The sequence below is a fragment of the Zea mays genome, chromosome 3, assembly GCF_902167145.1.
Source record: "Zea mays cultivar B73 chromosome 3, Zm-B73-REFERENCE-NAM-5.0, whole genome shotgun sequence".
Classification (NCBI taxonomy): domain Eukaryota; kingdom Viridiplantae; phylum Streptophyta; class Magnoliopsida; order Poales; family Poaceae; genus Zea; species Zea mays.
Genome location: NC_050098.1, coordinates 24,162,061 through 24,174,668, shown reverse-complemented (window position 1 = coordinate 24,174,668; position 12,608 = coordinate 24,162,061). Strand labels below are relative to the sequence as shown.

General features: G+C 47.6%; 1 protein-coding gene across 1 annotated transcript; it reads left to right on the top strand.

Annotated features, from left to right (window-relative positions):
* Positions 1-9,296: 9,296 nt before the first annotated feature.
* LOC100281945 (Bowman-Birk type wound-induced proteinase inhibitor WIP1) lies at positions 9,297-10,017 on the top strand. Its single transcript, NM_001154863.3, has 2 exons — positions 9,297-9,459; positions 9,609-10,017. Exons 1-2 carry the CDS (start codon positions 9,381-9,383, stop codon positions 9,797-9,799), a joined length of 270 nt encoding a protein of 89 aa, NP_001148335.1. The 5' UTR covers positions 9,297-9,380; the 3' UTR covers positions 9,800-10,017.
* Positions 10,018-12,608: the final 2,591 nt, after the last annotated feature.

The following is a 12,608-nucleotide window of genomic DNA, read 5'->3' as shown; positions in this document are numbered from 1 at the left end:
ACCGTTGTCGGTTTCGCCCGGGTGGTTGGCACAGCAGCCGGAGCAGGGCGGGCGGCGCTGTTTTCCTGTCAGATCGGTCAGTGAAAGAGCGAAGTGACTGCGATCACTTTGACCTTGCCGACTGAGGCGCGCGTGTCAGGATAAGGTGTCAGGCGATCCCAGCATTAAATGCGCATGCAATACAGTCGGCTGGTAAGGCGATATGGCCAAGGTCGCTTGCACGACAAGGCTTGCCTTTGGCTGAGCCGAGGGTGCGCTCACCGCCTAAGGAGACCCTTGGGCGAGACGTGAACTCGTCCGGGACCACTGTTCCGCCCGAGGCCGGGCTCGGGTCGAGGCGAGATCGCGTCCCTTGGTAGACGAAGCTTTGACTTTGACCCGAACTGTCAGCCTTTGTGGTTTGCTCTGAAGGTGTTTACCGGTCGTGATTAGGAGTGTTGGGGGTACCCCTAATTACGGTACACGACAGCGCCCGACCTATTTTAGTGTTGATTGGTCAAAAGGATAACAATCTGCATGATGACCAAGTTTTTGTATTAAAAGTGTCATTCTACAAAGTTTCATTATGCATGATATATATGGTGAGAAATCTTATCAAGTCAGCTTTCCAAAGCATCCAACCCCATACCATTTGGATATCCTTAGGTGACGTTATTATCAAAATACTGAAGGCTGCGTAGAAGTCAAACAACCATGTGTAATCAGCTCTGGAGACCTTCTCGAATAGGCGCTTTCACATTAGCTTGTTAATATACTTTCTTTTTGTGTTTATACATATCTAAGGCAGGCTATTACTAGTATAAATGCTCCCCCATGTCTAAGATGTAAGGCAACCCATTGATAATTTGATGATCTAAGTGATTTGTGCAGCCGAGCTGCTGAGTGCTTACTCTACCCTTGTTCTACCTGGACTTGTGAAGAGATTCCTCTAGGATCCCCTGGTTCATGCACTACGGGTTCCAATATGGTTGCCTCTCATTGTGTGGATTAGCTCCAATTGTGGTTCTGCAGTCATTTGGAGATTGAGTCGAAGTCTACATGGTTTCAGTGTTTCTCTCCTTGTCGCTTGGTCGCATCCGATCTTGCTCAGGTATAAAGCTAATTACCCACTGACCTTTAGTAAATTTACTCTACTTTTCTACTACCTCCATAGTCGAGTTATCTTGTCCATAGACCTACTGCCATAAAGATCGGACCAACCTAGTACCGAATATAAATCGGTATCTAACAAAAAAACGTTATATAGCATTTGCAAATTCGTGAAAATGCCAGAATTTGCGGTTGTCTCGCTCAATTAAAAATAAAAATTTGCTGTTTATTTTTTTGTTGAGTGTTTTTCTCTACATGTGTTTTTTGACACTTGGCTAAGTTTTTTGTTAAATGCCCGACAAAAAACGCTCGCTTACAGATTTTTTTATCAAACGCTCTTTGCCGACAAGTATAGATGGTCAAACGGGCGGCCCGACATGGCACGAGCACAGCCAGGCATGACACGCTGAGGGCACGACCCATTTGGTCCGTTTAACAGTCATGCCGTGTCAGCATGGCACTAGTGCCTGAAACCAGGCCCAAGCACGGCACTAAGGCCTCTTAGCCGTGCCATGCCGACACGGTTGGCCCGGGCAGCCCGTAGTGCCAAGGCTGGCCCGAGCACTACACAATAAATGAACATAAAACTTAATGTAATCTTGCACGTTTACAAAAACATAGTTAAAGCATACTAATAGCTAATATTGAGCTGTTTAGTGCAATGGCTGCCTCATTAAAAACCTATCTAGGTAAAAACTCACCCTTGTGAGAAAACCCTAGATAGGAAAAAAGAGTATAGCCCACAACTCATTTAGTATTCTTACATATATCATAGACATTGTTCAGAGTTGTAGTATAGTTACAGACACAGACACACAACCATAGTTCAAAGTTCAAACTAGCTAAATAAGATCAATCATCCACATGTGGATGTGGATCGGTAGGTGTCTGAGATTGAGATGCATGAGAGGACCCTAGAGTGTCAACTCGAACTTGTTCATCATCAAGATATAGCTCAGAGAATGAGTCTTCAAGTTCTTTGTACTCAACAGTGTGTTGGGTCCTTGCATTCCCTTCCTCCCAGTCCTTGAACAAGAAGGTAGTAGAGTAGATTAGGGTTTAGGATTCGAACACAGATCATAAGCATAGATCACAAGAACAAGCACCGGATTAAAAACTTACCAAAACTGGAGCACTAGATCAGTCCCTCACGAGGGCTAAAATCACAGAACAAGAAGATAGTAGAGTAGATAAGGGTTTAGGGTTCGAACACAGATCACAAGCACATATCACAAGAACAAACACCAGATTAAGCACTTACCAAAAGTCGGAGCACCAGATCGGTCCCTTACGGTACAATCATAGAGCAAGAAGGCAGTAGAGTAGATTAGGGTTTGAGCACAGATCACAAGCATTCGGTGTTCGTCTTCTTCTTCCTCTAGACAGACCCGATTAGCCCGGCACTATTGGCCATCTATACAGACAAGTGTAAAATGACCTTTATCGAGTGTCTGGGACAGTCGGCGAGTATTTTTTATCAATAGTAAAATGAAACTATATCTATATAGAGACTACAGGCTCGTGCCACCGTAGCTGGCCAGATACGGCTAGTACCGTACTCCGGGCGTGCCACCATAAATGGCTTCAAAATGGCATGTTTTGCATCTATCTCATCTAGCCTGCGCCTCCCATCATATTTGCAGATAACCGTTCAGTGCGGGCAAACAATGATGCATGGCTTATTATATGCAATCAAAACTTTCACTAACACTGGCGTAAACCGTACACCTGATTTCCATGATTCGACGCCTCAAGCCATATACTGTCCCTATACGTTTGTTTGTTGGTACCATGTTATTATTGCTACTAGTTATATGCCCGTGCTTTGCAATGGCATACAAAATATTCGACAAAATTATTTACCAACAAATACTACAATTACAACCAGAGACTGGATGTCATTGTCGTAGTTGGCCTAGCTCCTTTGCGACAACAGATGGGGGCCACCTCTCCTCTCATAAACCGTTGTTGCGCATAAATAGACCCCGGAGCAGTGCCTACAGTACAGACAAGAATTCTGATCATGCTCCAGCTAATTGCATTGTTGGTGTGCTCGACGCTTTCTGCTGAAGCAACCAGCTATCCTTCACCAGTGAGGAAAAGAATCAGCTAACAATGGCATCCCCCAGCAGCCTTGTTGTAGCGAGTAGCGACTGCAGGAGATCGTGTGCAGCAAATGTCGTCGCCAGGCAGACACAGACAACCAGTACGCTTGCCAAGCCACCGCAATAAGAAGATTTGGAGCGCGAGCAAGAAAAGAGAAATGCAAGAGGCAAGAAGCAGCTAGCCTTCGAAGCTCTCACCTACCACAATGCACACATGGGCTTGTCATTGGCTGGAGCTGAGTTCCTCTTCTCCTTCGACCTTGTTTCTGCTTCCTTCTCCTTGTCAAACAGAACACATGGCTAACTGGTATGTGAGAGGATTAGTGTGAACCAAGGGCCATATCTAAAAAAAGAATATGGCACACGGTAAATATCTGAAAAAGAATCATTTTAGTAACATTTCATTCACTCAACAAAAATAGAAGGATGAACACTTAGGATTACATTACATTTTATAGAAGTGCATGATGATTCACAATGTCTGTCTTGGATATTGCTTCTGATTACACCAACTGAAGGTCCACGTACTTTGGACCTTGAGAACACTGCATTGGATGGTCAAAAGCGATACCAGCAAGCAAATCAATGATCTGGGGCTAAAACCTGTGAGCCATGTAATGCACAATTGGACAGAATCATGTGCAAATACCAAGCAAACGATGCATAATGAATAGTTATATGAACACTAAAAAATATCAGCACGAATAAGAAATAGTTATATGAAGTATGAACTCCCATTTCGTACCGAGATCCATTTGATCCTAATTCCATTGAGCTAGATCCATAAAACCAGATTGTTCTTCGAAACCCACCACTATGTGCTACTAAAAACAATAAGAAATTTATAGTAACACATGCATCATATATTTTACATATTCACATGTATAAACAACAGGAAATTTCTTATCGATCTTAACAGGAAATTTATAGTGACACATGTATTCACATTTATATATTAATGAGAAATGATTACATAAAAATGAAAACCACATATATTATCAATCTCAATATATCACAAACACATTATCGATCTTAACATCTCACAGATTCTTTGGCAATAACCAATACAGAACTAAATTGATATAAATCAAATCTCTATTACAATGTGAATGTCACAAAAACAAAGTCTAAGAAGTGAGGACTTCTTTACACACTATATTCTTTGTATATGTCTCATTCCAAGAAAGACCAAATTTAATATTTCTTTCAGATTCCTTGTTAAATTCCATTGCATAGCTATCGCTTACCATAGCTTCTCAATGGTCGAGTGAGAAATCAGTACACTATCACATGACAAGGAAATTAAGGCGATAGGAGCCCAGACAGATAACACATCCGACAATGAACATCACATCCGATAATGAACATCTTGACTGCAAGAAAGTATTGGTTGAGCTTGAGCGTATCTCTAGTAACATCTAACCAACCCAGCATTCTGATGCTAGATTTGATTTTAAACCCCATGTTTGACCACACCACTCTCACTTCCCATTTGAAGGAAACTAAATATCATGCACCTATTCCCAATGAAACAAGTAAAGAACTTTCTTCTGGTTTTGGAAGATGAAACATGTATATGACAAGTAGCAGCATAAACTATCAGTCAACAAATATGTCTGTTGTCGGCTCTAGTCCAGTATGTGCACATGCAAATACAGACCGTAATTTGTCAGTCAACATGTTACTCAAACAAACTTGGGAAACAATAGAAGGTACATTAGATAGATACAAAAATCAGGATGGCTTGTTCTTAGCAGACGCTTGATAAAAGTGTTTTACCAATAGAATATTGACTTAAGAGTCTAACCATTGGCTTTACATCACAATCACTACTTGTCTACAACATAAAAAAGGATTAACATTGGTCTACATGAACATGAGTAGTAGTAAAATGACAAAGAGAAGTCGATAATGATGGCATAGGAAGACAAAGGAAAGTACCCATTTACATTGCTGCACATTGTTGAGCTGCTGCTCATCATGTATCGGTAGACAATAGGTAACACCCGCAGCAAGTTCTGCACAGGTTCCCTCAATGCTCCTATAGAACTCTTGATCTAACCAGCAAGTCTCATCTTGGACCTTACCTTCAGGCCAATCTTTGGGGCTGACAGCAACCATGGACGACACAACCACCCCTCGCTGGTTTAAGATCATAGTCAAGGCTACGATTGCTCACTTTAAGATCTGAGTTAGTTATTATGTATACAAAGGAAATAAAATTGACTTTAAGATCAGAGTCAATGCTATGATTACTCACTATGTCCCAACGCTCGATTCGTAATTGCTTCATTCCGGTTTGCACAAAAGATGCTTGCCATGGCAAAATCTGATATCTTGGGGTTCATATCCGCGTCCAATAGTATGTTGCTTGTCTTAAGATCTCTATGAATTACAGTCAACCTTGAATCATGGTGAAAATAGAGAAGCCCTCTAGACACTCCTTTGATTATATTGAAATGTGTTGGCCAACAGAGGAGATGTTGCCTTGCAGCATCTAAAGTAATAAGCAATTTCCTAAGTAAACATGTCACATCTTTTCTATTTGCGAAAAAGGATGATGTTTTTTCCTGGAAAATTAATCATGAAGATATAATTTGGAGACGTACCAAAGATAACGAAATCCAAGCTTCTGTTTGGTAAGTATTTGTAAACCAACAACTTCTCATCTCTGTCGATGCACCATCCAATAAGTCGAACGAGGTTTCTGTGCTGCAGCTTTGCATTCAGAACAACTTCGTTTCTGAATTCCTATGTGCCTTGTCCTGAACCTTGGCCGAGCCTTTTGATTGCGACTTCTATGTTGTGTCCCAGCATACCCTACGTTGTTTTGTTTCGCCATTGTTGTACTGAACAAGCAGCGCCATAATTCTCACAGTTCTACAATTTATTTAGAAGATGTGTGTATTTTTTATTACTGACCTTGTAAACCTTCCCAAAGCCACCTTGCCCGAGCATGTTCTCCTCAGAAAAATTGTATGTTGCAGCTGCATTGTTTCCAAAGCCGACAAATGGAAGCTTTACATTTTTCATCACCGAGTTCGTTTGACGCACTCAAGTATACTAGGATCACTTTCCTCAAATTATCCTTGTTCTGACGTTTGGCTGACAGGAAGAGCCACTTCAATTGTTATTGATAAACCTTATGCTAGCAATACAAAAAAACTGAGCTGGATAGTTCTTTATGGTGAATATATTGGCTCCCTCCAATTGTACCTCTAAGCTTGCATATCCAAACAAGGTACGTGCCGGTGGCCGTGAGTGCAAGCACAGACGCCATCACTGGGACCGAGATCTTTGCCACATGCCCCATCTTCTTACTTGTATCTACAGAAATATATTTATTAGTAATGTATTAGTAGTAGCTGATAAGATGATGAGTTTTGCATTAGAATCTTGACTGCTTCAGTTTTTGCTTACATGTTTTAGAGTTTGCCAGCCCAAGATAGAGATCCTGCCAATTTTCTTTGTACTTGACATCAATGATGTTATCTTTCCACATGATGCAGCCACTGCCATTACCCTCACCTGGATTTCGACATCAATCTTTGGGTATATATACCTGTTGAGTAGCAATGGCATCGTGGAGTCCGTGAAGACCACGCCGGAAGGCTAGCCTCCATGCACGCGGCCTTCCAGTTCTAGGTAGTCGCCGAAGGATGAAGCCGCGGCGAGCCACTCGCCGCGAACGCGAGCGTCCCTCGCCGGCGGCCCCGGGAGAGCGAATGGACTGTGTCCCTTGCGACCGTGATGCGAGTCAACGGGGTGCTGCTGCCGCTGAGCCACCACATTTGGAGAAGCCCCAACACGGTGAGATCCAACAGGCGTAGTAGATGGGGTTACCACCGTGGCCGGAGTAGGAAGGCTTCCGCCATCGTGGCCAAAGGAGGGTCGCTACCCAACTTTCATGGGGAGGGCATCTGGTCTAGATCCCGTCGTCGTCACTACCTGATACAAACGGGGAAGGTTGAGGCGTCCTCCTCCTCGATGGACGCGGCGACAGAGGCGGAGACCGTGGAGGCCGGGTAGGACAGAGGCGACGCCATGGGGGTGGCCACCATAGGGGTTGGTGCAGTTCTGACGGCCAACATCGAGAAGAACAGGGTGTCGCAGATTCGAAGATGGGGTGTGGAGGGGAAGAAGGGGTGGCGTTCACGGACCTGCGCCATGGGGGGCAGGGCTTGCGCGAGGGCAAGGGTACAGAAATGGGGCAGACGCAGGCGCATCTCACGACGAGATTTTCAGGAGGCAAGGCGACAGATGGAAGACCGAGAGGGAGGGTTGCTCGCACGGTGCGGAAGGCCGAGGGGCGACGCACGCGGTCGTTGGCGGACACAGAGTCACGAATGGACAATCCAGATTCAACAAAAACGAACGGACGGTGCAGATGTATAGAAGGCAGAACATGGTGCACGGTGTAGTCTACATTAGGTGCTTATAGAGTAGTAATAGATTGGTGGTGTCTGGCTAAAAGGCATGGTGACAGTTTCGGCCGCTTGGGTGGGCGCGTGGCTATGTGCATGCATGCCAGCCGTATACAAACCGGCTCCACAAGGTCCCAGAGACAAAGCGCAGCGCATACACGCGATACACGCGTACACGGTGTTGGTGGCGCGTGCTGGTTGAGTTGTGACTTGTGACGAGGAACCTTCGCAGCTGCTGCATGGAGACCGCGGCCGGGCCTGTGCTGATCGACCGACATGAGCGACGGTGATACAGTGATGCCCCGAGCTCAGCTTTACGTACAGTTATATCTGATCGTGGATGGAAGTCATTCCATCTGACCAACTCGACTCGAATCGTCTAAAAAAATTTGATCCGATCCGACCAATATAATGGATGAGTACAGTCTATTATTTTTGACCCACAATAATTCATACGGGCTATAATTTTTTTATCTAAAATTTGATCTAACCCGAAAAAACCTAACCCAAAACTAAAATACCCGACTCAATAAAAAAAACCAACCCGACACATTAAAAAGGTAGGCATATGCTAACCCCAATCGATCCGATATTAGGCATGGGTCAGGTACGAACCATACTAAATGGTGTACGACCTGACTTTAACTCAACCCGAACCCGATCCCACTATCGAAATTCGGCTCTTAGCCGAGCGCCTATAGATTTGCCGAGTTATCGGACACTCGGCAAAAGGAAGCACTCGACGAAGACAGTCTTTGCGGAGCACAGGACACTCAGCATAAAATGGCTCTGACCAGCACTCGATAAAGCGTCGCCAGTAGCTGATGGACGTTACCTTTGCCGAGTGTCTCAGTCAGAGCACTCGGCAAAGAAGCTCCCTTTGCCTGAGTGCCAGTCAGCGCACTCGGCAAAGAGACTCACACTAGTGCTTTCTTTGCCGAGTGCCAGGCTGGCAGACACTCGGCAAAGGCTCCCTCTTTGTTGAATGTCAGTTTGTGGCTCTTGGTACCAAGGCTTCCGTGGGGCCCACTGAAGCTTTCTTGGTCGAGTGCCAGGCTAGTAGACACTCGGCAAAAACTCTTTTTTTTGCCGAATATCATTGAGAACATATAGCAAAAGTGTCTGTTATCGTCACTTGTCACTGTCGCGGCGACTTTTTTTTCCGAGCATCAGGTGACATTACTTTGTTGAGTGACCGACAAAAAACACTCAACATAGAAACCGTTACTTATGTACAGTGCACAAGTTTTCTTTATCAAGTCCACTCGACAAAAAAATTTACCGACTGTTTTCTGATCTTTACTGTGATATTTAGTCTGTTCCGCTAGTGTCCAACCCGATGTTTGAACACCCACTAGACCTCTGTATGATGGTGCCGGTGTCGGTGTAAGTGTAACCGCAGTCCATTTTTGACCAGCTAGAGCGACCTCTGTATGCTAGTGCGGGCTACAGAAAAATGATGGATATGCATCAATGCATGCACTCAGCTCCACGACTCGATCGATCTACTGGCAGTCTGGCAGTGACTCGCCTAACACGTGTTTTTCAAATAAAAAAAGGTAGATGCCGGCCCCGGTGGTTGGCCCGCACTGCAATCAGGTGCACATGGCATGTGTCCCGGCCCGATCGATCAGGACACACCCGGCCTATATATTGAGTACCTAGTTACGTGTGCTTCTCATCTCAGCAGTGACGAACTCGAAGCTTGCGTTCTTGTAGTAGAGGTCGGCAGCAAGCGGTGGTAGAGCGAGAGGTCGAGAAGATGAAGAGCAGCACTCTGTTGGCGATCCTAGTTCTCCAGGCCCTTCTGGTCTCTGCGGCCGTGGCCAAAGGACCTGCAGGTACGTCGTGCTTGCCGAGATTTCATCTAGCTGGCTACTAGCTTGATTGGACGCTGCTAGCTCGTTTGTATACAGTTCATCTTCGCGTATATATATGTGTGCGGGGTGTGACGAAATAAAGCAAGTACGCATCATGCTGCTGCGCGCAGGGCCGACGACGAAGAAGCAGTGCTGGTGCGGCGAGTGCACCAGCTGGTCGGGCGTGTGGACCTGCGACGACCTCCTCACCAAGTGCGCCGCCACCTGCAAGAACTGCGTCCCCGTGTCCACGGACAAGGGGGCCATCAAGTACAGGTGCCGCGACTTCCTCCCCGAAAACTGCGGCTGCAAGATCCACTAGAGACTCATCCAATTCCACCATGGCCGCGCGCCACAGCGGCACAGCCGATGGATCCTTCCATGTTCCTCCGTCCGTCCGCCTTGCTACAAGCAGGCAGCCACACCAATAAGCTAGCTCTTGTTGTTGTTTTGTATGTTTGATTGGGTGTCCCTTCCCAGTCGAGATGGAATAAAATAAATCATCAGGCGCCAATAAGCAAGATTTTGTTGTTGTTTTGCATGTTGCATTGGGTGTCCCTCCACAAATGAACAGGTTGTTTGGATTTGGACCTGCTGTGTCGCTAGCAGGTACGGTGGTGATTCAGGTTGTGAGCTCGGTCAATTCTGTCACGAATAAGTGGGCCGGACTCGGACAGGAAATTAAGCACGGCGGGCTAGCCTGGCACGGTCCGTTTACCTCTAAGCCCCGTCAAGCCCGCTTTTTTGCACTAAACCGTGCTTACCGGCCCGTTTAGCCCGCTTTTTCTGTGCTTACCAGGTCGGCCCGATCCGTTTAGGCCTACAGCGGGCCGAGCTCGAACAGAAAAACGAGTCCACGGGCTTAGACGGTCCGGCCCGGTTTACTAACCGTACCTAGCCGGCCGGGCCCAAAACGGGTCGGAAGGTCCGTTTGGCCATCTCTAGTCGTATCCGGGACATGCTCATCTCTGTGTCACCTGTTTTCGCATCCGCGCTCAGGAACCACCGGAAACCGTGTAATATGGATGGATATTATGGTTCTGTGTTTATTTTCATATTTTCTCTTTAGGTTCGGATAGGATACATATGTTGGGGCGAAGGCGAAGACGCTACCCTTCGCTCCAGCCTTAGTCTATCTCGCTACGCCGACAGGAAGCAGAACGACCGGTGAGGTCCACCCTTCGTCTTCTACATTACAAGACGAAGGCCTACGGCGACGTCGCCCCGTCCCATGTCCTCACTCCACCTGGAGGCCCACGTGGGATTCGGCCCATTGTAACGGGCCCCGCACGGATAAGTGTGTTACGGGCCCGATTTGTAATAGCTTTTCTGTAATGACAGTCTGTAACCCTCCTTTATAGGAATATTTCGGGGATAGACCGGGTGCCTGAGGGTACATGCGTCCTTACATTGAGACGTTGGGCACTCAGGCACCTATAAATACCCCTGTACAGTGCCCTTGAGAGGCTAGGTTAACAGAGCAATTGCCGCCTCGAGTTAAACCATGTTCACTTCTCTCTCACTCCCCTGTTGGAATCAGCTTGCACGGGAGCGCAAGCTCCAACATTGGCGCCCACCGTTCGTGCTACGAGAAAGCCACCCGCGATGGCACCCAAAAGAGCTAACTCGAAGGCAGCCCCATCCGTCGACGAAGCAGCGAAGGCAGCACTGCTAGCTGAGAAAAGGGCAAGGCCCTCGCCGACAACACCCACCAAGGAGCTGGCGAAGACGAAGCACATAGTAAGAGACAGCGCAACGACCAACACACTCCAGAAGGCACCCTCCGCACCTACAGCTCCGAAGGACAGCCACAAGCGCCACCCCTAGGCTTCGAACCACCAGAGGGCGAGGACGCAGCAAAGGACGACGAGGTCCTCGGCGTCTCCATAGAAGAATAGCTACAGCTACGGGCCATGCGCCTCAAAAACCGTAACCTCCAGAAGCAGAAGGAAATCCTCGAGGCCAAGCGCCAATGTGTCTCTGTGCAGGACAAGGTGCGCCAAATGATACGAGATGAGGAGCAAAGGGCTCAAGAACTTGAGTAGGAGATTGCGCTCATGCAGCGCGAAGGCCAACATGATCTGCAGCACGGCCCGCCCTTCCAGCATCGCGCGCTAGTCGGAGACCTATTCGTTCCTCAGCGCAGACCCTTCATCCCGCACGCCGCCGCTTTCCAAGGCATCAATTACCTTGATGAGCAGAGCCCCCTGGCGCCGCAACTGCAGGTGTCACCTTGGCCCGCCAACTTCAGGGCAGGGACTTACCCCATGTATAACGGCAGCACCGACCCAGCACAGTACATCATGAGCTATCAAGTCGCTGTCGCATCATCCGGAGGGGACGACGCCACGATGGCCAAGTCCTTCATCATCGCCCTCGAGGGTCCAGCCCTAACCTGGTACACGCGGTTGCCCCCATTGTCCATTGACTCCTGGAGAAGTCTCCGGGACAAATTTCTGCTCAACTTCCAAGGGTACCGCCCAGACACCGATGCCTTGGCCGAATTGTCACTCTGCAAGCAGCTGGAGAGAGAAACTCTGCCGGAGTACTATCACAAGTTTCTGACTCTCAAGTCACAACTGTCTTCGGTTGATGACCAAATCGCCATTCACTACGCCATCAGCGACCTTTGGGCTGGCGTCCTTTACAACCACTGCATCAGGGATCCACCCAAGAACCTCCAGGAGCTGTATCAGCTGTTCAAAAAATATGCCAGATCTGAAGGGCTCCACCAGCGCAAGGTCGAGTCCCAGAGGAAACCCAAGGACCCTCCACATTCCAGCCGAACGTGGACGAGACCTTCGCAGTCAGACTCCGGTCGGGACGGCCGTAGTCAGCAGCAGGTACATAACATCGCCAACCAACACCCCACTGGTGAGGCCCCTCGCCGCCAAGATTATCCCCCCAGGGCTGCGGCAATGGAACTCGTGGTCGGGGCCGAGGACGGGCGCAACAGCCGCGCCGATTTTACTGCTTGTTTCACGGCGAAGACTGTGCGCACCCAACAAGGGACTGCCCGGAAACGAAGGCCACCAGGGACAGGATGTCTTAGGCGCAACTAGCCGACAACCCAAGAGTTGTCGCGCACACATATCAACAACTCCCACAACCATACAACCACGGACCCGCAC